A 27,322-nucleotide genomic window follows, 5' to 3' on the forward strand; every position below is an offset into this window, starting at 1 on the left:
TGCAAGTTTATTTACAGTACCAGTCAAAAGTTTGGGCACACCTACTCATTGCAGGGTTTTTCTTAATTTTTGGTATTTTCTACATTGTAGAATAATAGTATAGATATCAAAACTATGAAATAACAAAAAAAGTGTTAAACAAATCGAAATAAAGGGTATATTTGAGATTCTTCAAAGTAGCCACCCTTTGCCTTTAAGGCAGCTTTGCACACTCTTGGCAGTTCCCACATATGCTGAGCACCTGTTGGCTGTTTTTTCTTCACTCTGCGGTCCAACTCATCCCAAACCATCTCAATTGGCTTGAGGTCGGGTGATTGTGGAGGCCAGGTCATCTGATGCAGCACTCCATCACTCTCCTTTTGGTCAAATAGCCCTTACACAGCCTGGAGGTGTAAATGTAGAAAATAGTAAATATAGAGAAAAACTCTTGAATGAGTAGATGTGTCCAAACTTGACTGGTACTGTATGTTTTCAATAAACATTGAAGACGAAATATAGTTTACATGTTATCAACAGAGATTTTGTTCTAAAATCTTTCATTTTGATTACTATGTTATTTTCCACAGGCGATATTCTGTAGCTGAGAGATTATTTACTGCTGATTAGCAAGGATGCAGGGACTCAATCTGTATTTCTGGACATAGCAACCATAGAGGAGGAAATATGAAACAAGAATATCCTCCTTGTTCAAACACACAACCATAGACAACTGGGAGATGTTTGTTTACCTGACTTCTGCAAAACCTGGAACTCAGTACACAGTGGACTCAGATATATACTTTTAGGATGAAAGCTTGCACATTCTGTATGTACACAGCTAAGAATTGTGTTTTTTATTCCGATTTTTCAAGGGGTGCTGCAGCACCTTCAGCACCCCTACTTGCCACGGCTATGCCAAGCTTTCAATAGAGCGACAGTGATTGGTGCGATAGTGGGGTCAGGGTTCATACACTGTCCTGCCAAGTGAGGCATCAAAAAGATAGTGTCTTCAAAGACTCTTGTTCGCTTCCTTCCCCCTATTGCACCTTAGATGACTGGATCCTCCAGACTCTCCTTTGACTGATAACTCTCCCAAAGCTTCAAAGCTAGGCAACTAGCTGCAATACAGGCCCATGACACCCCAAAGACCTCTACAAACTGTGCTGTTATCTACAGTATGTGGGGTTTCTCATTCGTCTAGCAAACCTACAGGGAATATCACTACAACTTCTGACATGGGATGTTGAAGTCAGCATTCTGCTCATAAGGATTCAGCTTTCAGCTGTGGAACAATTCTATAGTTTGTTAGTGAAATATTACAAAATGTTAACATTTTAGTCATTTAGCAGATGCTCTTAGCAGCGCGTCTGGTCCTCAAATGTACATGGAGGGCCAATGTCAATAACATGCATGTCAGTCTCCTGGTTCAGAGTTGAGGAGAGATTAACTGCATCACTGCTGGTCTTTGTAAGAAGTAGTGACGTGCTGAAAGTATCTAATTGTCTGTTCAACCAGTTAACACACAGCAAAAAAAAAACATACATACCCCACAAGACATGCAATCAGGGGTCTCTTCACAGTCCCCAAGTCCAGAACAGAGACTGGAAGACGCACAGCACTGTATAGAGACCTCAAACTCAAGTCTGGACCTTGAAGCCAGTTTCACAGTTTCTTTCCATTGTTCCCCTCTAATCAGGGACTGATTTAGACACGGGACACCAGGTGTGTGCAATTAATTATCAGGTAGGACAGAAAACCAGCAGACTCCAAACCTCAAATGGTAAGTGTTGAATACCCCTGATATAGAGCAATGACTATATGGAATTCTCTTCCAGGTAACTCAGGCAAGCAATAAAATCTGTTTACAAAACCCAGATAAAACAAGACCTCAAGAAACAACACAGACTCCAGACACACACACACCCACGTACATTATTGTTATTATTATTCATTTTTCTTTATTTTCTCTTTCATCTTAAAATAGTCCTAGTGTTGTTTAGTCGTAGTGTTTTTTAGTCATATTCAGTGGCGACACGGCATTCATTTGAGCCCCACATGTTAAGCTAAAAAAAGATATACACACAAAAAATACTTTATTTAAATAAAAAAATGGTGCCTGTTTTGCATGCTATTTTGAAATTAATACATGTCACATATCAGTTAACAAACAATGTATAAACCTTTTTTTTTTGTTAATAAAGGCGCATGCAAACATTGTCCCTTTTTAGTAAGGCAGTAAGGCAGCTCCAAAATGCAGGTGTTTCAGCCTAGCTCAGTGCTTTCTGTGGTTGTAGGGCAGCCATTGGAAAATACAGGGTGTCGGGATTGGTAATGTTCTCTAGTTGCGCCGTGATTGGCTCCGATTTCTGTCACTCATGGGGACACTACGTCACTGCAAAATCTATGGGGAGAGCTCGAAAATTCAAGTCCCTTTGGTGCTACCATAGAGTTATATTAGAAGTGCACATCCAAAAAGGCTCAAGGTCATTGGCCATAGATAAAATGACGTCAAATCACATTATATCTACCATAGTTTTGATTGGACTGATCATGTCAACATCATACTTTCAAAATCTTAGCTAGCAAGCTAGCAGTCATCATCATGAATCAAGTTGACAATCTACTGGCAAGTCCTTTTCAATATGAAAAGAAACAAAGAGAAATTATAGATAAAACGTATCAGGGCTCATTGGCCATAAACATTATACAAGTTGGAAATCGCAAATTCAACAATGAGTTTGAAGGAATCAGTGGCAAACTGCAAGTATTAGTGGAGTGGGTGTGATCCAAGTCTGAGTTTAAGGGTCTCTTTTCCTACAAGAGCACAAAACATGGAGGCTACATTTTAAGCTGTCTTTGAAAAGCCAGTCAGGTAAAAAGCTTACGTCTTAATTAAAGGGGCATTGTTGTATTTTGAGACAGTTTTGAATATGCAAATAAGCCAATAGGCAGATGGGTAGCCTACATTGTCTAATTCTCTGTATGGTAATAATAATTAATATTTTGTAAAGTTGTTTCTAGCATCATACAACACAATACAATGCAATTTACAGTAATCTATTTGGCCCATGGTGTTACAGACCAAGTAAATAATAATGACTTAATGTCAAGCCCTTCATAATGTAAAAACGTTTTTAAGTCTCATGTAGGCCTACATTGAACACCACCTATAGGCTATATCATAGAAATCAAAGCTATTTTCATGTGAAAATGTTATAGGATTTGCTACATTGGTTTGGTTGGTAGGCCTACACTATGCTCAAACAGTCACAATAGCCTATTGGCTACTGTCGAAAACTGTAAGGTTACAGACTCAGGGTTCTCTATAAACGTGCGCCGGAAGTTGCACAAATGTCAAATTTCCGCTCACAAGACCTAAAATGTATCATTGGTCGTGTTGTTCTTTAGTCGTAGTGTTCTTAGTTAAAATTTGTGTTGCTGTTCCTGTCCATTAGAGTTCTGTATTTTGTCATGTTCTATGTTTTGTGTGGACCCCAGGAAGAATAGCTGCTGCTTCTTCTACAGCTAATGGGAATAAAATAATTTAAAAAAATCCTAAATCTTATCCAGAGCAACTTAGTTAGGACTAGCACAATTCAGAAAACAAGACACAGTAGTTTCAGCACAATCTCAATTTATTCCATCCACAAAACTCATACAGCAGGGGCACAACACATCAGGAAAACCATAGATCTGTTGCCATCATAGAGCCAGAGGACTCATCTTTGTATCTGTGCCATTTTAGCAACTTTATCTTTTAATTTAACCTTTATTTAACTAGACAAGTCAGTTAAGAACAAATTCTTATTTACAATGACAGCCTACCCCAGCCAAACACTAGGCCAATTGTGCGCCGCCCAATCACGGCTGGTTGTGATACAGCTTGGAATCGAACTAGGCACTGAGACGCAGTGCCTTAGACCTCTGCGCCACTCGGGAGCACTAGCATCTGTGACATGAACAGCGCCATTGAGGCCATCTCAATTTTATTGTAGTCAATTTTCTTCACGATTGGCTGATCCCCCCCTGATGACCCAGTTAGACATGGACTACAACAGGGTCACCAGGAGGGATCAACCAATGAAGTTCATTCAAATGGCGCTACAGTACCCATGCTAATATGGGCTATAATTCTCTATGGTTGCCGTCACTCCCAGACGTAGTTGGCTGCAGAATCATTCATTCTCTCTTCCTCCTAGTATTACATTAATGAATGCCAGTTGACATCCATATATCTGGCATGTCAGGTCTGAATCAGTTGATGAAACAGACAACAATTGCCCATAATAACAGGGTTTGATGCTGCCTGCTTTAAAGCATGAAGAAGTGCAATCCTGCACAACAACAACTTGACATCTTTCACTGCTTGACCTGAGGTAAATGACTCCAAAACAGACTTGGCAAGTTTGATACAGTCTTTATTGCTGTCTCACACAACCTCCAGGAGAGAGAACGTGACGTACAGTACAAACAGAGAAAGGAAAACACAAAACAAATCCAGTCAAATCTTTAACAAATCTCCAGTTTAGTGTTCCTTCAGTCTCAACTGTCATTTAAAGTGCATCGCTGATTAGCTTTAAAAAAAAATAAAAAAAAATCCACTTGCATATAGGTAAACAACAGCTGTTAGGCATATAGCGTTGCTTCAATATCAGTATCTATATTGGTTAATATAGCTGTTGTTTCTTACAATATTGCACATTATGCAATGGGATCATGTATTACAGCAGGATGGGTGGATAGGTGATTTGACATGAAATACAGAAACAAGAAATGTTAAACATTGAAGATAGACAAATACCTCTCACAACGGTTGTAATTATGCTATAGTAACTAAGTAAGTAATCAACAAATGAGTTAACTGGTGTGTAAACTTCTAGTGGTTTATGTGTAAGTAGTGGAAAAACAGGAGGGAATTGTAGTCCTGTTGCATTAACAGTGTAGGTAGATTTACAATTATTAATTAACCCCCATGTTGTTAGAAATGTGATCAGAGTAAGCCCAAAGCCTTGACAGACAACCAAACAGCAGAGTGGACAACCATATCCTAAACTGAACCTGCACAATTGCATCAAATATGTAATCTTTAACAAGAGCTACAAAAAAGTAAAGTATAATATCCAAATGATGATAGGCAGGCAGCTATGTTCCATTAACTAACACAATGGACAAAAAAGGCTTGCTAGTTTTGCTACTAAAGAGAACGTGTTAGAAATGGCTAATTATTTCCGCTTGTTTTGTTGCAGTGTGGGCTCTTTGTTCTGGTTTAGCTAGCTCAGGGGTCTCCGGCATTTTCTAACATGAGATCTACTTCAAAAAATGCTGCGAGCTACTCATTTATTTGCTTGCTTTTTTCTGTTGTTTCACTCAGACAATTACAATTACTTATCGAAAAACAACAAAATTGGATGCTCAGAGTCCATGTCAATGCATAAATCACATGAAAATAAAAATGTAAAGGTCTTGAAAAAAAATCAAATAAAGTATATGTTTGAGTGTAATTCCCCTTTAATTCAAGTGCACACCTAGCAAGAGACGAATGTGTTTGGCTAGCGATTTATCTGTTTAGGCCTAGTGCACATCATGGCAGAGTACGGCCTTCGAGATCGACCTGTTGGACCCCCGAGATAGTTATACTCCTGCTTTAGAATTATTGATGAAAGCTATTGATTGGCTGATGGAGAGAACAGCATTACCCTTTCTCCCTGGCTTTATTTCTGTGGCCTGTGGGCACATACTGTACACCTGACACACACACACACATCCAATGAAAACACTGCCAGATTGGTGTATCTAGAGACTCACACACATCCTCTCTTCTCACTAAAAACCAAGGTCCTATTGATTTCTCTGTTTGGAATTACCAAGCAGTATTGACTGACAGGTCCGGATGGCATGGGACATCTCACCATGGCAAACACAAATATTCTCTCTCCCACAAAACAGACAGAGACACACACACACACACACACACACAGTCCTGTCATCACCTGGGCTCAGCTCAGTCCCCCAGGACCACACTGGCACCCATCTTGTCTTGCTGTAGGGGACAGATGGATCAATGTCCCTATGAGAACTTTCCAGAAGTGTGTGTGTCTCTCAGTCGGTCGGATTTATACTAAATGAAAAAACAAGACAGTTGACCATCTAGCTAACTATAATAAGTTACTTGAAACAACACTACTGTGTACAGTGATTTTAATTTATGGACAGTGCTAAAGTGGTGAGAGTATTTGGTGTGTGTGTGTTTTCATGTGCGCATGGTATTAATGGGTACTGTAAAACAGAGAGTGCCAGAGGCATTAACTTACAGCCATAGCCCACATTCATGGAAGCTGCCATAGTCTGTCAGAAACTGTTTAACACACTCTCCATGTCTGGATGCATCCAAACGTTAACCACTATTCTGAAGAGAAGATAAACACAACCCTCAAATCCTCAAACTGACCTTAGCCCTAAACTCAAAATACAATAAACACTGATGTTGATCTCAGAGGGAAGGGAGAGCATCCACACATCACCTTACATACTCATAGAGGTGGAATAGGACTACAACTGTGGTTTATTCAGGAGAATTGTGTTTATGTTTGAGCCTCTTTCTTTGAATGATTCTTCATTCAACCCATTTCCCTGTTTGAGCAGAAAGCTCCACTCCTTATTTCTCCCCCCCCCCCCCCTCTGCTTTTTTTCTGTCATTCTATTTTTACCCTCTGGGAGAAATATAACATTGCTGAGGTCATGGAAGACCATGGTCAAACCATGTTCTGCTGTTCCAGAAGAAGGACCCATGTGAGTGTGAGTAGAGTTGACCGGAGCATTTTGTACAGTCTTGGCGTTCTTAAAGAAAACACACGTGTGAGATTACCAAATAAAAAATATTAATGTTTGTCATACACAGAAAAATAATGACTATGTGCAATGAAAGGCTGCTAAGTAAGTAACTTGACATTTTATGAAGGAGATTTGTCAGTTTGAAACAGTCCCTCCACGTATCTCAGTCATAACCATGAGGCTGTGGAAGAGGAGAGATGTTATACAGTATATATGTTTGATGATGTGAACTCTTCAATGGATCTTTGGCTTGGGGAGGCGTGACAGGATGGGGGGAACCAGGACTCTAGCTCTGAGCAGTCCCAGGTCTAGCATTTCCAGACTAGGAGGGCTGGTGCTCCCGAGGTCCCTCCTGACCCCCAGCGTGCAGGGCTGAGCAAGCACACCGCGGCCCAGGGAGGGGCCCACTGCCTGGGGACCAGAATTGAAGCAGGGTAGACCCCTGGAGGGAGGCGGCAGCTGCTTGGTCCTGTGGTTGGCCAGCAGTCCTACAGAGCCTGATCGGAGAAGAGAGCCATTAGCGTACCTCTGAGGCAGAGCTGGGACAGACACGCGCTTGTGGAGGCGAGGCCGCTGCAGGACGCGAGGGCAGCCAGGGCCCTCTGGAGAGGCTCGCTGCCCCTCGTCTGGCCTGGACAGCGCTCCTGTTGCTGGGCTGCTGGCTGCAGGGAGCCCCTGGGTAGGGCTGGGGTTGGTCCCAGGCCCTTCTCTGTCATTGATGTTGAGCTGGGTGCTGAGCAGCACGCTCAACTTGTCTGGATTGGGCACTGGGGGAGTGTCGACACCCCTGGCCGGGCTTCTAGCAGGGCGGTCAGAGTCTGTGCAAGGGGACCCATCTCCCCTGCTCCTCCTTCTCTGGGGGTCACTGTGGCCCTCGGTGAGGGCTGTTTTTACTAGTCTTTCCTGGGTGAGGTGCTCGTGGTGGCTGGGGCTGGAAGGCTGTAGTATTTGAAGCTATTGAAGAAAAACAAAAACATACACATTATTATCAATTTACCAGTAGTGAGTTATCCTTCTTAAAGGTCTATAATTGATGAAGATGTTAATTTACAATGTAAATGTTTTCCATCTACAATTCCAGATGAGGTTTCCCCATTCACTTTTTCAATTCTTTCTTGGAACAAAAACTTGCCCTTAGAAATGGGTGAACACTGTAGACTGTGGACAGCGAGCCAAGATTCTTTGCCCTGAGGACTTGTTTGTACTCTCTAACAATCAGTGAGAGTAGTAGTAGCAGTAGTCAAACAGTGGTCCTCCCACCCACCTTGCACAGGCCAGTGCATCAGACAAACAGCAGATCTAACACTGGGTAGAGTCAGGGAAGAGCACAGCTGGCTGCTAGCTGTGGGTCCTGAGTTCAGGGTGACCTATCAGTTAGTATGTGGTATGAGATTATTCTCCTGTCGGGAGAGAACCAGGCTGGAGCAAGGAAAGGCCATGGTTAGAGGGTTTTGAGGGCAACCATACTCCACTCGTCTTTACCCTGTGGTGATATCCAGGGAGAGGAGAATGAAGGCTTGAGTATGTGATGGTCGGGGTTGTGTCTCTCAGACAGCCTGAGGGTCATACATCAACCAGACGTCTGTAGACATAAAACAGACTGGTATACTAACTGGTCTGTGGGCTTATATACATCCTAGTCAAAGGTGGCTGGTGGGAGGAGCTACTGGCTCATTGTAATGACTGGAATGGAATACATGGAACGGAGCCAAATAATTGGTTTCCATATGTTTGATACCGTTCCATGTATTCCATTCCAGCCATTACAATGAGCCAGTCCTCCTATAGCTCCTTCCACCAGCCTCCTCTGATCCTAGTCCTTAACAAGTTCATGCTTTCTAGTCCTTTATTGTCTGTGAACCTGCAGTCAATAAAAAGGGACATATCTTGTGATGATCATCCTCCTAAATCCTACCAATCGTTAGGAGGCTGCCATCTTAATGATGAAGCATGAGTCAGTACATTAGTTGTGCTCCAGGGCCCTGTGACAGGGTCGGGCTGGGATGGCAGTCAATTCAGGAAGTGATTTGAATTTAAAATCAGAAAAAATAAATGTGCTTCTAGTTTTCAGTTTATTGAGAAGTCATTGAAAAGAAGTATCCTTTTCCGATTATTGAATTGTATTATTAGTTTACTTCCTGAATTGACTGCCTTCAAACTGAATTGAGCCCAACCCTGCTTTGTGTGAATCCCTCCTAAGCCAAAGGGAACATACTTATGATGGCCCTGGTCTGGCCAAGGCAGTCTGCCTCAAACATCCAAGAGGAGACCAGGGAGGCATCTGTTCCAGCAGTAACCTGACAGAGGCAATGGGATGATTAGGCCCACAGCTCCACCTGGTGGTCATCTCCCATACTACACCAATCAGATATTGTAAACATCATGATTGTCTATGGTGATTATGCTTTTTATTAGATTACCATGAGTACCCACTATATGCCTCCTGCCTGCAATTCATTTTTGATAACATTCTAGACATTGACAAGCACAACCACCAAAAAGAACGAATGTAACAAAATACATTACATCACCAAAAGTATGTGGACACCTGCTTGTCGAACATCTCATTCCAAAATCTTGAGCATTAATATGGAGTTGGTCCCCCCTTTACTGCTATAACAGCCTCCACTCTTCTGGGAAAGCTTTCCACTAGATGTTGGAGCATTGCTGTGGGGACTTGCTTCCATTCAGCCACAAGAACATTAGTGAGGTCGGGCACATATGTTGGGCGATTAGGCCTGTCTCGCAGTCAGCGTTCCAATTTATCCCAAAGGTGTTCCATGGGGTTGAGGTCAGGGCTCTGTGCAGGCCAGTCAAGTTCTTCCACACCGACCTTCGACAAACCAGTTCTGTATGGACCTCGCTTTGTGCATGGGGGCATTGTCATGCTGAAACAGGAAAGGGCCTTCCCCAAACTGTTGCCACAAAGTTGGAAGCACAGAATCATCTACAATGTCATTGTATGCTGTAGCGTTAAGATTTCCCTTCACTGGAACTAAGGGGCCAAGCCCGAACCATGAAAAACAGCCCCAGACCATTATTCCTCCTCCACCAAACTTTACAGTTGCCACTAGACATTGGGGAAGGTAGCGTTCTCCTGGCATCACCAAACCTAGATTCGTCCGTCAGACTGCCAGATGGTGAAGTGTGATTCATCACTCCAGAGAACACGTTTCCACTGCTCCAGAGTCCAATGGCTTTACACCACTCCAGCCAACGCTTGGCATTGCGCGTGGTGATCTTAGGCTGCTCGGCCATGGAAACCCATTTCATGAAGCTCCTGACGAAACAGTTCCTGTGCTGACGTTGCTTCCAGAGGCAGTTTGGAACCCGGTAGTGAGTGTTGCAACCGAGAACAGATGATTTTTACGTGCTACGCGATTCAGAACTCTAAAGGGCCCGTTCTGTGAGCTTGTGTGGCCTACCACTTCGCGGCTGATCCATGGTTGCTCTTAGACGTTTCCACTTCAACATAACAGCACTTACAGTTGACCGGGGCAGCTCTAGCAGGGCAAAAAATTTACGAACTGACTTGTTGGAAAGGTGGCATCCTATGACGGTGCCACGTTGAAAGTCACTGAGCTCTTCAGTACAGGCCATTCTACTGCCAATGTTTGTCTATGGAGATTGCATGTCGGTGTGCTCGAATTTTATACACCTGTCAGCAACAGGTTTGGCTGAAATAGCCAAATCCACTAATTTGAAGGGGTGTCCACATATTTTTGGTGATGTATTGTATGTATGAAAAAATAGCACACCATATTGAAATCTAAAGCAGAAATGTGTAATTAAAGGAGAAATGGAATGAACAGTTTTCTATCTCACAGGAGTGGCCAGTGTATAAATAAGAGGTTCTACATCTGTGATTTTGAGTGGACTGTCTATGAAGTACAATAGGACATCCCTTTATAACACCATTTACAAGGATCTGCCCAGGCTATCAAACCAATCTCAACAACCCCATCCCACTGTGTCAATAAAACTACAGTGATTTAAGCATAATGACTGCAGAAGGACCTAGATATTGTGTAATTGAAGAATTATTCTAATTTAGCTCCCTGGAAATCCCCCTATTATAACCCTCTGAATATTGCCAATGATGATCATTATCTATTTCAGCTCTAGTTTAGTGCACAATCATATATTGGTTGCTGCGAAATAGTGGCAATTTCAATTTTGTCTACATTACACTGCTCAGATTAGAGCCAATGATACAGGGGGAGAGAAGACTGATTGCTTTCATTTGTTGACTGCTGGCTTAGCTAAACTGTTTCTGATTACATAGTGGGATAGCGATGGCTGACAACAGCGATAATGGGGCTTCAAATACATGTGGCCTTGTTCAGGAGCCAATTTAAAAATACAGTAGATGTTTATTGATGCATGCATTATAATTTAACAGAGCAATGCAGGCCCAGCAGGAAGACAAGGTAGACTCCAAACTCAACCCAAGGCATGCAGATGCACATCAACACTGGCATGCTTTCATTGTGCCACGTCATGCTACGCCAGAGTGCAGGGCCCAGGGTGATGGTTAGACGGTTACTGTACCACGCTTTGTCAGTGATGTAATGCACAAGGTGCTCCATTCCTTGCCAAAGGCATTATGGGAGAGGCAGAGGGAGAGAAAGAACATTGACAAGGTATTCCCAGAGAGTGAGTGAGTGAGTGAGTGAGTGAGTGAGTGAGTGAGTGAGTGAGTGAGTGAGTGAGTGAGTGAGTGAGTGAGTGAGTGAGTGAGTTCAAATATGAAAACTTTTGCCGTAGCGTTGTTTTCTATCGGTTGTTGATTTGCACTGTTTGTTTACTGAAATCACCACAGCAACGCATTCCATCGTGCTCGTTTGCTTTTGCCGTCGCTGTCTTTCTTGCTTTCTTGTCCCGCTATGCCGACTGGTATAACGGTTTTTGCGTCCCTCGTTTAAACGCAGGATAACATCATGTGTGTGGACTCATAACTCTGTCAATGCACCCCTTTGATTGACAGCGGGATTGCCACATTATGTTTGTCAATCCTAATACAAGAGCAGCCAATAGACTGCCCCGGGTTGTGGAAATGCACCCTCCTTCGGAGTCTTGACTCTCTGTCACTGAACTCATCCAAGCATTAGCTAGTCTTGTTCCTTTACACTAGGGTGTCTGATAACAATCCAAGTCAATTTACTAAAACTACCCGCTGCGTTTGCTCACTCAACCTTGCTACCAACTGATTTCCCCAAACACACAGGTGACTGAACATCACTCACCCTCCTAACTGAATTCAAGTGTTAATGGGTAGATCATATTAAAGGAAGAAAGTAATGATAGAGAGAGACATGTCAAGGGGGGCAGAGACACCGGATAATTGAGGGGAGCAGAGAAGGAGACAGAAGGGTAAGTGAGAGGGTCAGGGGGGGTTGGGTTAGTGACTCACTCTGTCTGCGCTTGGGCATGCTGGTGCGGGGCGGCCCCTGGTACTGGCTCTGCCAGGGGGAGAGGAAGGGGGCGGGCGGCACACCCTGCACAGAGAAAAGACAAAGGAGGCGTGACATACACTGACACACACACACACACAGACTGACACAGACAGACAGACAGACAGACAGACAGACAGACAGACAGACAGACAGACAGACAGACAGACAGACAGACAGACAGACAGACAGACAGACAGACAGACAGACAGACAGACAGACAGACAGACAGACAGACAGACAAACACTGACTGACACACACATACAGACAATGACTGACACACACCGACTGAAACTGAAACACTGACTGAAACTGACACACACACACACACACACACACACTGACTGACACACACACACACACACACACACACTGACTGACACACACACACACACACACACACACACACACACACACACACACACACACACACACACACACACACACACACACACACACACACACACTGACTGACACACACTGACAGACACACACACTGACTGAAACTGACACTGACAGACACACACTGTTTTCTCCACAAGACATCCAGCCATGTTATGAGCCATTGTGTGAGTAGGAAGCATGACGTCGACGAGCATGAAAAAACACACCCTGTTAACATGCTAACGTTAGTGGGATGACGTTTCGACTTTGTAAAGACCATCTACAAAAGTAAGAAAGGTAAAGCCAGCCAGCCTGTCACAGAACTAGTGCTTAATTTGACTTCTCATTTCCAGGTGAAGGGGTGCAGGGAGGAAGAAGGAAGGGTTATCAACCCAATCTCTCCATTTCACTCTGCAGCCAGGGACAGACATCAATGTCAGTCAGCAGACAGCAAGTAGCCGAAATCAATTGTACCCCACTGTTCCTCCCACCAACACCACATTGCTCTCTGTCTGTTATTTGTCTCATTCTCTTACATCCTCACTCTCTGTTTCCCTGCTCTAGGATGTCAATGCAAAAACATAACACTTTTGAAAGGCATACAAGTTAAAATGCATGTTGTACTTATGTGAACCTCTCTCCAATAGCTACTTCCTTTATTTTCAATCGCAGTCTCTCTCACTCGCTCTCTTTCCCACAGTCTATAACATTTAGCACTGAATAATCAGACAGAATGTTTGTCTGTGTGTGAGGGCGAATGCCTGTCCTCAATAACCACCCCAATCCCACCTGAAGAGTCCCAAACTGGGCATAAACATAAAAGCATTCTGGGTAAAAGAGGAGTGGAGGGGCGGCCGCAGGCTCTACGTTAACCAGAGATGACAGTCAACAGGTTCTCCTGGGGCCGGCTCTTAAATTGCCCAAATCTCCTCAAGCCGAGAGGGACATATATGCATCTAGGGTGAAAGAGATTGGACTCCCTGGGGGGCCCCGCGCTATTTCAAAGACCCCTACGGTTAGGGAAGTGGATGAGAAATGAGGTTTCTGATCAACCTCCTCCCCGTCATTCTTGTACAACACAATTACAGCAGGACCCTTCTGCATGGCCACCTGCCACAGCTTCATTTGCAGAAAGGAAAGTTTGAAATGGGAAAGAGGGCCTGGGCTAGCCTAGAGCTGACAGTGACTGGCATTTTTATTGGGCTGTCTGCAGCTCAGGGAGAGCTTTCCCATCTTCATCTAACATTCTGCTGTGAAGACGTAGCTACTTCCCATGTCTGACAGTTCAGGGGGAACACTTTTACTTTACTGACTTTATTGTCCCAGTGAAATGTTGTTGCAGTATCATGTACACGCTTAAAGTGGTGTTTAAATACAAATTGACAATAAAAAATTCATAACAGTTACATACAGTGTATGTCGATGAAAAAAGACCAGCCTGCTGACCTTACTGGGTGGATAAGATCGAAACATTAACCAGAGCTGTTAACAAGGCACATTACACCTGACACAAATGATTGTCCAGTTGTGTTTTTCATGCCGGGGGTGTCCTATACCTGCACCCAGAGGGGAGTAGTTCAAAGTCCAGGTACAGGGGGTAGTTTGGGTCTAAAAGGATTTTGTGAGCCTTGCTGAGGGCCCTGACCTTAAAGATCTCATCCAGGCCTGTCTGTTTGACTCCAAATACCTTGCTTACTGGGGTAATAATCCTTCTCAGCATATTTTCTGTCTGACAGTGGCATTGCCAAACCAACAAACAATACAAAAAGTTTTTAAAAAGTGAATACTTGCTGTACAAGATGTACAGGAGTGGGGACAAAATACATCCCTGTGGGGAGCCTGTCTTGGTGGTGCGTTGGTCTGATACACGGGGACCCACCTTGACCTCTGGCTCAGGAAGTCCAACCCCCCACCCCATCTAAGGAGAAGTCCCTTACGAGTGAGTCTCTGTGCCAGAATGTACGGCTGGATTGTGTTAAAGGTAGAAGAAAAGTCAACAAACAGAACTCAGACATGGGATTTGTGGCCCTCTAGATGTCTATAGACCATGTCGAGGAGCGTAAGAACGGCATCATCAACTCCTCTGCTGGGCTGATGGACTAAAGGTCGAGGATATGGCTTTTCACAATTTCCGCAAATCATTTCATTACTAAGGATGTCAAGGCAAGGATGTCATTCAGCACAGAGGGATTAGATTCTTTAGGAATGGGTATAATTGTTGAGTTTTTCCACAACGTTGGCACGTGTTGCTGGACGAGGGAGGATTGGAAATTGTAAAAACACCAGATAATTGTTCAGCACAGTACTTTAACACTATTTTGTCTGGGCCTGGGCTTTCGTGTGTATTACATCCCCTGAACAATTTCAAATCATCAACCTATTTAACAATAATCCTCTCAAACATTTGTAATGACACTCATTAGTTGCACCTTGTCTGATTCAAATTGTGAGAAGAAAACATTCAGTTCATTAGCCATGTTCTGCCACACATGTCCACTGATTTTGTCTGGGCCTCAGGCACACAAGTAGATGGACCCGTTATTAGATGGTCTTTCATCATGATGTCATTAGCATGCTAACAGTGTCTTGGCCTAACATGTCAGTGTGAAGAATTAATAAGGTGTGCATACTGCTGTTGATTTGTTCATGGTGAAGCCAAGCACAAGCAGTTATACTAGTAAAGTGTTCACTTCCCTTTTCATCTTACAAACTGGTCTGAGGCCTTATTTGTGGAGCATGGTGTCATTGCTCATTACAAATGATCAAGGCATTAGCAGTTCTGCTAGCAGTGTCCTGAGGTACCTTGTATCATCCACTACATAAAGTATTTCGCTAGACTGAGGACAGCACCAAGAGAAGCGCTACAACCCAGGTCTGCACACAAATGTTTACTTCGGTAGTTCTGGCAATTAAATTTGCACCTGTCCGATAATATGAAGTTGATTTACAAAGCAGCAGCGTTCTGGTGGTAGCTTGGGGCAGGGTGGTGAGTATGGAATCTCTGGGGTCTCTCTCTCTCTCTACCTCTCTCCCTCCTGCTGACAGGATGACAAGAGCATTGTGTCTAATTACCACTTCGATAATGATAGAAAGGGAGGGAGGGGAAAGGAGAGAGAAGGAAAAAAAGAAAATAGAAAAGTTTGAGGAGGAGAGACAAGACGGTAATTAGCCTTTTGTCTTGGTGTGACGAAACAAGGTTTTGCATTCTATAATTCTTCCTGCCTGTTTGATTTTCCACGTTATTAATGAGGCCGTTCAGTATTCCCCTGTTGTCTAAGCCCTTTGTTCAGAGACCTCTTCTCCTGTCCTCTATCAATCCTGAACCTCCAGGCACGCATGCGCACTCTCTCGATCTCTCTCTATCGCTCTCAAATCACAGCATTGCATTAACAGTGTATCAATTAAGCCATAGGGAGTTATATCTGATAACATGAGTACCATTCATATCTTCTGAAGTTAAAGTGGACTACGTTAAATCTTCTGAAGTTAAAGTGGACTACGTTAAATCTATCAAAGTGTGGTCTGTAGAAGCCTCCCGTTCCATAAGAGATCAGACGTGAAAACCCTGACAACATCCTGATCATCAGACACCTCCCTCTGAGTAGTGTTATTGGGTAAACCTCAGAGACTAGCAGGCAAGCACCAGGATGTCACACAACAACAGTATCGGTAGTAATTAGGATCAGAGAAGATATTTGACCTCTGATTCATTATTTCATGAATAAGATGATGTCTAAGGGCGTTTCATAGTGACATCGTGTGAGATAAGTCATGCTTCAATGACTGTACCTGCTAGCAACATGTGTCCCACATCCGAAGATACATCCATAATCTGTAGACTGTTCTGATAGGAGAATCGCCATTTGTGTCGCCGAGCAGTGAACAAGAAACTATTAAACCCAGTTTTTAGATGCACACCCCTCCTCAAATCAAAATCTAATATGGATGCCAATGTTTTGTTCTGGTTTTGCACGCACACATTTCCTCTACCGCGAGACTGATTAGGTAGACAAACAGGTGTGAAACACAGACCAGTGTCCACGCAAAGTGAGGATACAACATGGAATGTGATGCCAATGGTGATTCTCCAATCAGAACAGTCTACAGATTATGGATGTATCTTCGGATGTGGGACACATGTTGCTAGCAGGTACAGTCATTGAAGCCTGACTTATCTCACACGATGGCACTATGAAACGCCCTTAGACCTTCAGAGGTCAAATATTGGGCCAATGTTCCACCTGCTCCAACTCCCTTTGAACGGTCTGTGGAGCGAGAGAGTGTGTGAGTGAATGAGTGAGTGAGAGACAACAAGAATAATTAAATAGGGAAAGAATAAGTGAGAATGACACATACAGAGGTAGAAAGATAAAAGAGGGAGTAACTACACCTGCCTTGTGTGTAGATGGCTGAGGGGTGACGGCTTGTCTCAAACACAGACAGTCTCACTATCCATTAAGTGGTTCCACCATTTAGGACAATGGTGATGGGGTGGGGGATCTGGAGGTGTAGTACCAGTGAGTAAGTTGAATGGGAGGATAGGGAGTGAGGAAGGGGACTATAGGTGATGGACTGACTTGATGACTGACTAGCAGTGGACAGATGAGACTGGATGTGGGCCTCCATTCTCCAGGTATATATTATACAGGTGTACTCACGGCATGGCTGTTTCCTTGTCCTCTCCAGGGGGTCTGTGTGGCCTTGTCTTGGTGCGTCTGTCTGTCCTCGAGCGACGGTGCCCTCTGGTGACAGTGACAGCTCCCAGGCTGGTCAGCATGGGCAGACTGGGGCAGGAGAGAGAGTTACCACTAAAGTATCAGGAAAATACAATAACAACTGATCTACTAAAGTGAGTTGCTATTCAGAAACTACTAGACCCTATTAACTCTAATACTATGGAGGTCATTCCCAGTGGGTTTTCAACTTTAGACTATAGCAGTGGATCAGTTGCTAATTCACAGTTTGCCGTTAAAGAATGTATTCATTCCAGGAGCACCAAGGTCAGATGAGGGGAGGTTCAAATTCAATCCAATTGGTAACTTCGTATAATCAATGAAGCTGAGCTACATTAAAATGCAACATACCCACGTCTGTCTCTCTCCTCACAGTTCAATAAAAACAACACCAACCACCCTTTGCTAATGAGTAAAACAGAACATCTGCATGAACTCCTAGCAGCTCAACCCACAGAGCATTCACCATTTCTTTCTCCCCATTTGGCTAATTATATCATTCTCTCCATTATTCTTTCTCTCATCTACTATTCAATCAGTAACTCCCTTACTATTTCTCTCCATAGTAATGAATTATTATTCTTATTATATCTCCCTCCCTCTCCCTCTCCCCCCTAATTGGGAGAACTAGAGCGGTTGGAACACTGATGTTGCTCTGACATTTGCTATTACTGTACCTTACGTTGCTCTGACATTTGCTATTGCTCTACATGGGGAATTTGAATAATGTCAGTGGACGGCCTGGTTGTTTACCTAACGAGCCCACTAGGCCCTGGACACTAATGAACGTCATAACACTGATGGATCCATGTGAAAGCAAACATAGCTGAGATTAGTATGTCGGTGTCTTGACTATGGGATTTGTAGAAACACACTCCCAGGTGTAATGTGCTGCATTATGATGGAGGAGAACGCACTGGCAGAGAGTGACTGCCGTTGTCTCACTGACCCCTCCTGGAGACTCACCACCTGCTGCTGTCGTGTGAGCTGCGTGATTGTCCTGTCCTTATCCCTCAGCTCCTCCCTGAGCTCCCGCACCTCCTTCATTAGCTCCTCCATCTGGAACACATACACAGTGGTTCATTCTGAACACGGCTAACGATGCTACTTGTCTTGGTTCCCGGATGTGGCTGACTGTACCTGTATGGTTGTGCTGTTATCCTCCTCATCCTCCTTCACAACCTCTGGGCCTCCATCCTCCATCTACAAACACAAAGTACACACACGACACATACCTTTCAGTATTCTGAAATATACTACATGGGGCAGACAGCATGACTAGCTGTATGGATATTGACAGTTGATTATAATGATACTACTAATTGCTACTAAGTTTGGCACCTCTTCTGTAATGTCTTCTGTAGCCAGGCCTTGCTCTAGCTAGCCTATAGCCAGCTGGGTACACTGATAAAGCCTGTTGCTTGTAGCTCAGAGAGATCAATTATGATTAAAGTAGAGCGTCATTTTACAGCTGCTGCCCACAGCACATCATCACGGCTCCAAAGAAAGATAATTAAGAAGAGAACATCTAATGGTGCCCAAGGCCAAAAGACCCTGCTAAATACAGACAAACAGACAGATATACTTTCAGACTTTCTCAATTAGACATTTTTGTCATTTAGCAATTAGATGACTATATTCAACAGCATTACTTAGTGTAACGAACCTTGCCTAGGTAGGCCTGTTATAATCCCCCCCCCCCCCCCCCCCAAACAGGTTAACCCTTATTGGAGTAGTGGTTAGCAGGTCTGCCTACATGCTGGGAGACCCGCAAGGGGCGTTACACTGTTGCCATTTGCTACGATCTCTACATTTTAGTCAGAGGTGAAATTAACATTAATCAAACATGGGTATAAATAACGCACATTTATACACATCACTTTGTACCCAATGAAAGATGTTCCTTTTTGGAGATAATTAACATATTCTCCGCTCTGACAAGCAAATCAAATGACTATCACAGAGAGTGGCTGTGTGGTGCTTTGTCATGTCACAGACCCTCTTTGGGCACAGTTGACTTGTTTTGGAGGAATGTAATGTGCTGAGGGCTGTGAGGGCAAAGCCAATATCACCCAGCCTGACACTAACATAGATAATGGGGTCCTACAGGGCCAGACAGAGACGCTGTACCGTCAAAAGCTGTACACCATTGATTAACTGTCTCACACATCACATCACTGGCTCTGTGTGTTTGTGTGTGTGTCTCTGTTGAACGGAATGCTTCATGTGACAGATCTATTAAGTGATTAGGAACCACAGGTACCCACAAGGGAGGAGGATTGGCTCCAGGAGTAATAACAGGTAAAAAGAGATGACTGACGCACAGAATAAAACCCTGTGCCACAGCTTAACTGTTGCTCACTCTCAAGACATGGGCATGAGACATGGCATTCACAGTAAAGCCAGCAGCTATTTTCTACATCACAAAATGGATTAAACCAGTGCATCTCTGCTACACAGGCCTAAAGGGTCACTGTGACTGGTATGTGGCAGTGCAGATCTCAACTGCCTTCAAACTTAAGAAGCCTTCTTTCACCTGGATGTTTTGATGTGTGATAAACTCCTATAAAGATACTGCTTAATAAAACATGTGCAGCTTCCATCTGGCAAATTCAAAACTCTAACCTGACATCATAGTTATCCTAATCAAGTGACATTTTATTGGGCGCTAAATCTATTTGATTCTGAAAGGAGCTGACGCAAGTGACAAGATGTGATTTCCACTTGCTTAGTCAGTAAATAGCTCAAATCAACTAAGTGATTAGATTGGAATTGTATTGAAAATCCTAAAGACTGCCTTCGAGACTTTGAGGGTGTGTGTGTGTGTGTGTTACCTGTAATAAACTCTTGAGTTTGAGCAGCTTGTTTTTAACAGAGCTGCAGTCCTGGGCCATGTGTTTGAGTGTGAGCTCGTCCAGCGCCCCCGAGTAGCCATCGTGTCTCCCTACAGGAGGAAGTGGACGGGGGCCAACCATGAACCCTCCATGACAAGTGTAACCCTCATACTGCTGGAACACTGGACCCCTGGGAGAGGATGGATAGAGAGAGAACAGAGAGTAGAGAGAGAAAAAGAGGAGCATGTGTTATTATTATATTATAGAAAGAGGAGAGGCAGTAAGAGAATGACCTTTGCCACATTGACTAGGCTTAAATGGGCAAATTAAGTCATTTACCAAATGCACAATAATGGACACAGCAGCTTTATATTAATTAATACAGCACACCTAGTAGACTGTTCTGTTTGGTCGTTTTGCCATTTCCATGCTGTAGGACAGCTACCGAGTCTCACCTGTTGTCATTATGGAAGTGGTCTAGTCCATTCCAGCGAGGCTGCCTCCTCCTCCAGTGACCCTTTCGTCCCCCCCTCTCTGAGCGGTCAGAATGGGCCATCTCATCAGCGTCTAGATGGATGGATGGATAGATCATCCACAAGGTAGCTTAGAAGTGTGTGTGTGTGTGAGTGTGAGTGTGAGTGTGAGTGTGAGTGTGTGTGTGTGTGAGTGTGAGTGTGAGTGTGAGTGTGTGTGTGTGTGTGTGTGTGTGTGTGTGTGTGTGTGTGTGTGTGTGTGTGTGTGTGTGTGAGTGTGAGTGTGTGTGTGTGTGTGTGTGTGTGTGTGTGTGTGTGTGTGTGAGTGTGTGTGTGGTGGTTCTATGGTGGGAGGCTGAAAAGGAATAAATGGAATGGAGTAGGGCTGTCCACGACAAAAACAAATCTTTGTCGACCAAGAGTCGTCTGTTCTTTCGACCAATCAATCGGTCAAAATATTTTAAATCAAATCAACTGTATTATGCACTGAGCTTGTCTGATGCTTTAAGCAAACTGTTATATTAAATAATTAAGACACACAAATGACCACAGGGAGTCCGACCGCAATTGATTTGATTGTGCCGGGCTCAGACGTGCTGCGCTGTGTTAAAAAAAAGACAGTGAGACTGTGTGACTAGCACCCGTTGTCTCTTCTTCCTTCCTGCTGCAGCGACCACCACAGAACATCCACAGTGTTAATCGTGCTACATAATTACAGCCAATTCTGATTGTATTCGACATGTGGTTGCGTGAGGCTCAAACACTCAAACAGGTAACACAAGCAGGATCAATCATATTTCTGTAGATCGGAAAGTATTCAGACCCCTTGACTTTTTCCACATTTTGTTACGTTACAGCTTTATTCTGAAATTGATTAAACTGTTTTTATAATCTGCACACAATACCCGCATAATGACAAAGCAAAAACAGTTTTTATAGATGTTTGCAAATGTATAACATTTTTGGAACTGAAATATCACATTTACATAAGTATTCAGATCCTTTACCCAGTACTTTATTAAAGCACCTTTGGCAGCGATTACAGCTTCAAGTCCTGCTGGCTACAAGCTTGGCATACCTGTATTTGGAGAGTTTCTCCCATTCTTCTCTGAAGATCCTTTCAAGCTCTGTCAGGTTGGATGGGGAGCGTTGCTGCACAGCTATTTTCAGGTCTCTCCAGAGATGTTCGGTTCAAGTCCGGGCTCTGGCTGGGCCACTCAAGGACATTCAGAGACTTGTCCCGAAGACACTCCTGCGTTGTCTAGGCTGTGTGCTTAGGGTTGTTGTCCTGTTGGAAGGTGAACCTTCGCCACAGTCTGAGCTCCCGAGCACTCTGGAGCAGGTTTTCATCAAGAATCTCTGTACTTTGCTCTGTTCATCTTTGCCACGATCCTAGCTAGTCTCCCAGTCCCTGCCGCTGAAAAACATGATGCTGGCACCACCATTGACATTATTTTTTACATTTATTTAACCTTTATTTAACTATGCAAGTCAGTTAAGAACAAATTCTTCTTTACAATGACGGCCTACACCGGCCAAACCCGGACGACGCTGGGCCAATTGTGCGGCGTCCAATGGGACTCCCAATCACGACCGGTTGTGATACACCTTAGGGATGGGGCAGGTTTCCTCCAGACGTGACGCTTGGCATTCAGGCCAAAGTGTTCAATCTTGGTTTCATCAGACCAGAGAATATTTTTTCTCATGGTCTGAGAGTCTTTTGGCAAACTCCAAGCAGGCTGTCATGTGCTTTTTACTGAGGAGTGGCTTCCGTCTGGCCACGTTACCATAAAGGCCTGATTGGTGGAATGCTGCAGCAGATGGTTGTCCTTCTGGAAGGTTCTCCCATCTCCACAGAGGAAATCTAGAGCTCTGTCAGACTGACCATCGGATTCTTGGTCACCTCCCTGACCAAGGCCCTTCTCCCCAGATTGCTCAGTTTGGCCGTGGGAGCAGCTCTTGGAAGAGTCTTGCTGGTTCCAAACTTCTTACATTTAAGAATGATGGAGGTCACTGTGTTCTTGGAGACCTTCAATACTGCAGACATTTTTTGGTAACCTTCCCCAGATCTGTGCCTCGATACAATCATGTCTCTGAACTCTACAGACAATTCCTTCGACCTCATGGTTTGGTTTTTGCTCTGACATGGACTGTCAACTGTGGGACATTATATAGACAATCATGTTCAAGCAATTGAATTTACTTAGTGGACTCCAATCAAGAAACATCTCAAGGATGATCAATGGAAACAGGATGCACCTGAGCTCAATTTTGAGTCTCATAGCAAAGGGGCTGAATACTTATGTAAATAAGGTATTTCTGTTTTTTGCAAACATTTCTAAAAACCTGTCATTATGGGGTATTGTGTGTAGATTGCTGAGGAATTTTTATCAATTTTAGAATAAGGCTGTAATGTAACAAAATGTTGAAAAAGTCAAGGGGTCTGAATACTTTCTGAAGGCACTGTATATGGATGATTTATGAAGCCAGGCACATTTAACAGTTAGGCTATTGATTATGGACCTAATTAAGTCAGGGTGTCCTCTCTCCTCACTTTTCTTAGACAATTAAGGCAAGGGCTGTTATCCAACGTGGGAGAAAGCACATTTGTTATAAAATAATTCAATTTTTTTTATTTTTGTTGCACCATTGTTCTTACATAATATAACAATATACAATTTCAGTAGCACACTGATGGACTATGGCATCCCCACGGCCTCCACAACAGACAGGTGTCTTGTACACCATGATTTTTTTGTTTGTTTTTTGCTACTGCCCGACTAAAGAAATCTCGGTCGACCAACAGCCTATCGACCAAACAATCGACCAGTCCACTAAATGGGGTCAGCCCTAGAATGGAGTCAAACGTGGCTTCAATTTGTTTGATGTGTTCAATACCATTCCATTCTGGGTAAACAGAGTCCTGTATACACTCTGCCAAGCATACACAAACATTGCCTCATGGGACAAGGTTAACTTAGGGGACTTTTATTTGTTCTCACACACACACACACACACACACACACACACACACACACACACACACACACACACACACACACACACACACACACACACACACACACACACACACACACACACACACACACACTACAAATAGTGAAATAATGATACTTCAAGCAGTTTTTCATCTCATAACACATTCACTGATTTGTACTGAATAAGATCAAACCCAAGAAGAAGGCAGTTCTAGCTTCAAGCTAAGGCCTACAGTCAGACAGTAGGACTCTCAGGGGTTAACATCAACAGAGAAAACTAACAAACTCATACACACCCACAAAACACTTACATTACAGACACGGACAGACACACAATTTCTCTTCCAAACAGAGCAACCAAGGAACATAAATATTGGCAACACTCTAATCAAACAAGCCATTAATGAACTGAGACAAAATAAAAAAGACAAACTGCATAAAATTGTGTGCCAGTCTTCAAATAACTCAATCTTACTGTTGTAGCATGAGAGTTCTTCAGCTGAGGACTAAACAAATACCTTACCCAGCCTCTCTCCACATACCGCAACTGAAGACGACCCCGTCAAAATAGTCAGCCCAGTAATTCCAGAAGTGACCTGCTACATTCCAACATGCTCTGCTACATCCGTGAACGTCTTCTCAACATGTACACAACTCAAATCCAAACATTGCAAATCCAAAGTGGTAAAATGAAGAGGGAAAAGAGTGGGCTAAAGTCCTAGTCAGCTTTTTAAAGGGCTGGAGAAACTCCACAAGTGGCCAGAGAGGGAGAGGCTGGGGTGGCTGTGTCTGTGGCCAGGCTGGGAGTCACCGGCTTGGGCAGGGTAGGGAGAGACCACCAGGACCTCTCCTGTCATTGGAGCTGGAGTCTGCCTGCTGGAGAAAATAGCAGGGCCTCCTTTTCCCTTCTCCCTTTCCCCTTCCTGCTTGGCTGGCAGAGCCTGTGCCCATGGGAAGAAGGGAGGAAGGGGAGGAAAGGGAGGATGGGCCTAAGGCTATGCTACATTGAAGCTCCCTCCTTTCCTCCCCTCTCTTTAGGCCTGCCACAGAGGGCTGAGCTTGGCTGGACCCTCTGTCCGCTCCCCTGTCCCTTAACTACAACCCCTCGCTATGACATACAGAGCTATAAATAAATACGGTCTCTTTCCAGGATGCCGGTTGGCTTCACAATCCTTCAGAGTGAACATTCCTGTCACACAACACACTCAATGTAGCGCTCTGTGAACTGAAAATCCAGGCTGTGTGTGTGTGTGTGTGTGTGTGTGTGTGTGTGTGTGTGTGTGTATAGAGACAGAACGAGATGCACTTTGGGTTGTCTGTGAGTTTTATGGTCATAAAGGGACCCTTGTTAGCAATCCTTTGGCAAGACCGGTCAGCAGTCTCACACTGGGCCAAGTGTTTTCAGAGCAGTGGAAAGAACTGCATTCGCCATGAATGACACTGTCAGTGTGGCATTTCCAATACAGTGGAGAGACTTCATTACCTAAAATTCATGATCAATGACTGATGATCACTGACGTAGGGAGTTTGTGATGGCTTGTATAATGTAACAAAATGCCAAAATATTTCTCTCACGCAGACACACACATAGATGCCCACACACACCCACAGCACACCTACACACACACAAATACAATCCTGCCGTCTCTGAGAATAGAGACCTATTCACCAAAACGATCTATGAGATGAGTTTATCTCGTTACCTAATCAGCAGTTGAAATAGGACCAGAGGAATGTGTCATGATTAGAGATTCAATTGTCATTTCCATAGGTGTGCCATGATTACATTTACAGAATGGAATCAAGAGCTAAACTCAAAAGGTGAGAGGGTCTGGTCACAGTGATTAGGCTTTCATTGTAATGATTAGGGCTCTACTGAACCAATCATTAGTGTTAAGGAGCACCAAGCCTGGGGAAAGATGAAGGAAGCGATGACTGTACCTGGAGCCACTGTTGTCTGTGTTCGTAGAGAGCCGTCCTCAGGGAGGTCCACGTCCAGCATGAGGTCGTCATCCTCCAGGTCAGCTGGCTCCAGGTTGTTCAGAATGTCCTGCATGGTGGAAGAGACAAAAGTTAGTTCAATTGATGTTATGTTATTTCGATTCAATTTATATTATGACAATATACTGTTTTGTTTTGTCAGTTCACAAGAGATCCTCAAAAAAAGATTGTACAGAATGTCGGGGTATTTCAAAAAACATCTCAACGCTCCCATCTGTAAAGGCATGATTAGTTCACTGTTTTTGTCTGCCGGTGCAAAAGTAGTGAGTACATTTTTAGGCTCACAGCTCCTTTTGAATCAGACTCTCACGGACAAACACAGGTTGTTATTCAAAACAACAAGAAGCAGAGTCGGAGACAACAAAAGATTTGCAGACATGAATTTCTCAAAAGAAACATCACTCTTGAATGCGTATAATAATATAAAATCGGTAAGTATGTTTTATTATTAAAGCTAAAATAGTCTGCACTTTGCATGTTGTTGAATTCAAAGCATAACATACCCAAAAGCAAAAAAGGCAAGAGTACAAATTATTACTTCAAAGTATGAAGTGTTGATTTGTACTCCTCACCTTTTTGCTTTCCAAAGCATCAATTCCCAGGCAATTTTGTGCTTCAGCAGAAAATGAAAATACATAGCGAGGCCTTTACTTGAAGATGTACCCATAAAATGATGGTGGTTGGTGGTATTTAATGGATGTTGTGTTATTAAAGGTTAGAGAATAGTTATCTAAATCAAAAACTGGCATTGAAGCAGGGAACCATGATAGAAAACAGAAAAATAACATCCAATATCTTTTGATCCATACTTATATCTGCCAGTGCACCCAACTGAACTGTACTCAGTCTTTCTCCCACATGCCTGCTCTCCTCTACTCCCTCCTCTGCTTTTTTACTATTTCTATTATCACCCTCTTTACTTCTCCCACTCTCTTTCTCTGTCCTCTTCCTCTCGTCTCCTCGCTCTCTTCCATTCTCCTCACCTCCTCCCCCACTCTATCCCTCTCTCCTCTAGAGGTTCCTCATGCAGAGCAGGCCTTAGTCACGGCACGTTGCTCGAGAGGAAATGGCATTTCACACCGGCAGGCTGCAGCTTAGATGCTGAGCGGGCCACATAATCTCCCCCAAGGAGGAGAAGAAAAGGGCTGGTTGAATGAACTGGGAATCTGGGGTCTAATTTCACACAAATCCCACTCCAGCTGACTGCCCTGGGGCTCTGACGTTGGAACCGCCAGCCAAACAGAGAGGACTGGGGGGGTCCAACAGAACCACAGTACCACAGCAGGTCCCCATATTGAAATGAAGATAGCTCCAGTGGTGGTCCCCTCAGTGGTGCTTCACCTCCTGTTCAGTAGATGGAAACTAATGGGCAACTGATTTACAGGATTAGCATGATTATCCATCTCTCTCGTCATACATCTTTCATATAAAGATATTTCATTCATTGAGCTTACATGTTGTTCAAATATTTAATCGATTGAGGTTACACATTATTCACATTATGATTACATCAAATCAGGAAGCATTTTACTGTGGTTGTGCACAGGGACTGTAACATGCTATGGAAATTCCTGCACCATTCTGTGTCCCTCAGTCAGTTAACCTCACAATCCCCATCTTCTCCCTACTCCCCT

At 43.7% G+C, this 27,322-nt stretch overlaps 1 protein-coding gene across 7 annotated transcripts in view; it reads right to left on the reverse strand.

The window, feature by feature from the left end:
* Positions 1–4,380: 4,380 nt before the first annotated feature.
* Positions 4,381–27,322, reverse strand: part of ccser2a (coiled-coil serine-rich protein 2a) — a 76,446-nt gene continuing 53,504 nt past the window's right edge. For 2 of the 7 annotated variants that reach the window (XM_045700876.2, XM_082964797.1), the window contains exons 5-11: positions 25,629–25,737; positions 20,671–20,782; positions 20,216–20,405; positions 18,522–18,584; positions 18,348–18,440; positions 17,307–17,432; positions 4,381–7,764 (exon numbers count right to left, since the gene is read on the reverse strand). In XM_045700876.2, coding sequence (XP_045556832.1) covers positions 7,045–7,764; positions 17,307–17,432; positions 18,348–18,440; positions 18,522–18,584; positions 20,216–20,405; positions 20,671–20,782; positions 25,629–25,737 — 1,413 coding nt within the window. In that variant the 3' untranslated portion in view covers positions 4,381–7,044. Of the gene's footprint in view, positions 7,765–11,361; positions 11,402–12,223; positions 12,309–17,306; positions 17,433–18,347; positions 18,441–18,521; positions 18,585–20,215; positions 20,406–20,670; positions 20,783–25,628; positions 25,738–27,322 lie in introns of all 7 variants that reach the window. The other 5 variants (XM_082964801.1, XM_082964799.1, XM_082964802.1 and 2 more) reach the window with 5 other exon arrangements.

Source organism: Salmo salar, chromosome 18 (assembly GCF_965601325.2).
Source record: "Salmo salar chromosome 18, fSalSal1, whole genome shotgun sequence".
Taxonomy (NCBI): Eukaryota; Metazoa; Chordata; class Actinopteri; order Salmoniformes; family Salmonidae; genus Salmo; species Salmo salar.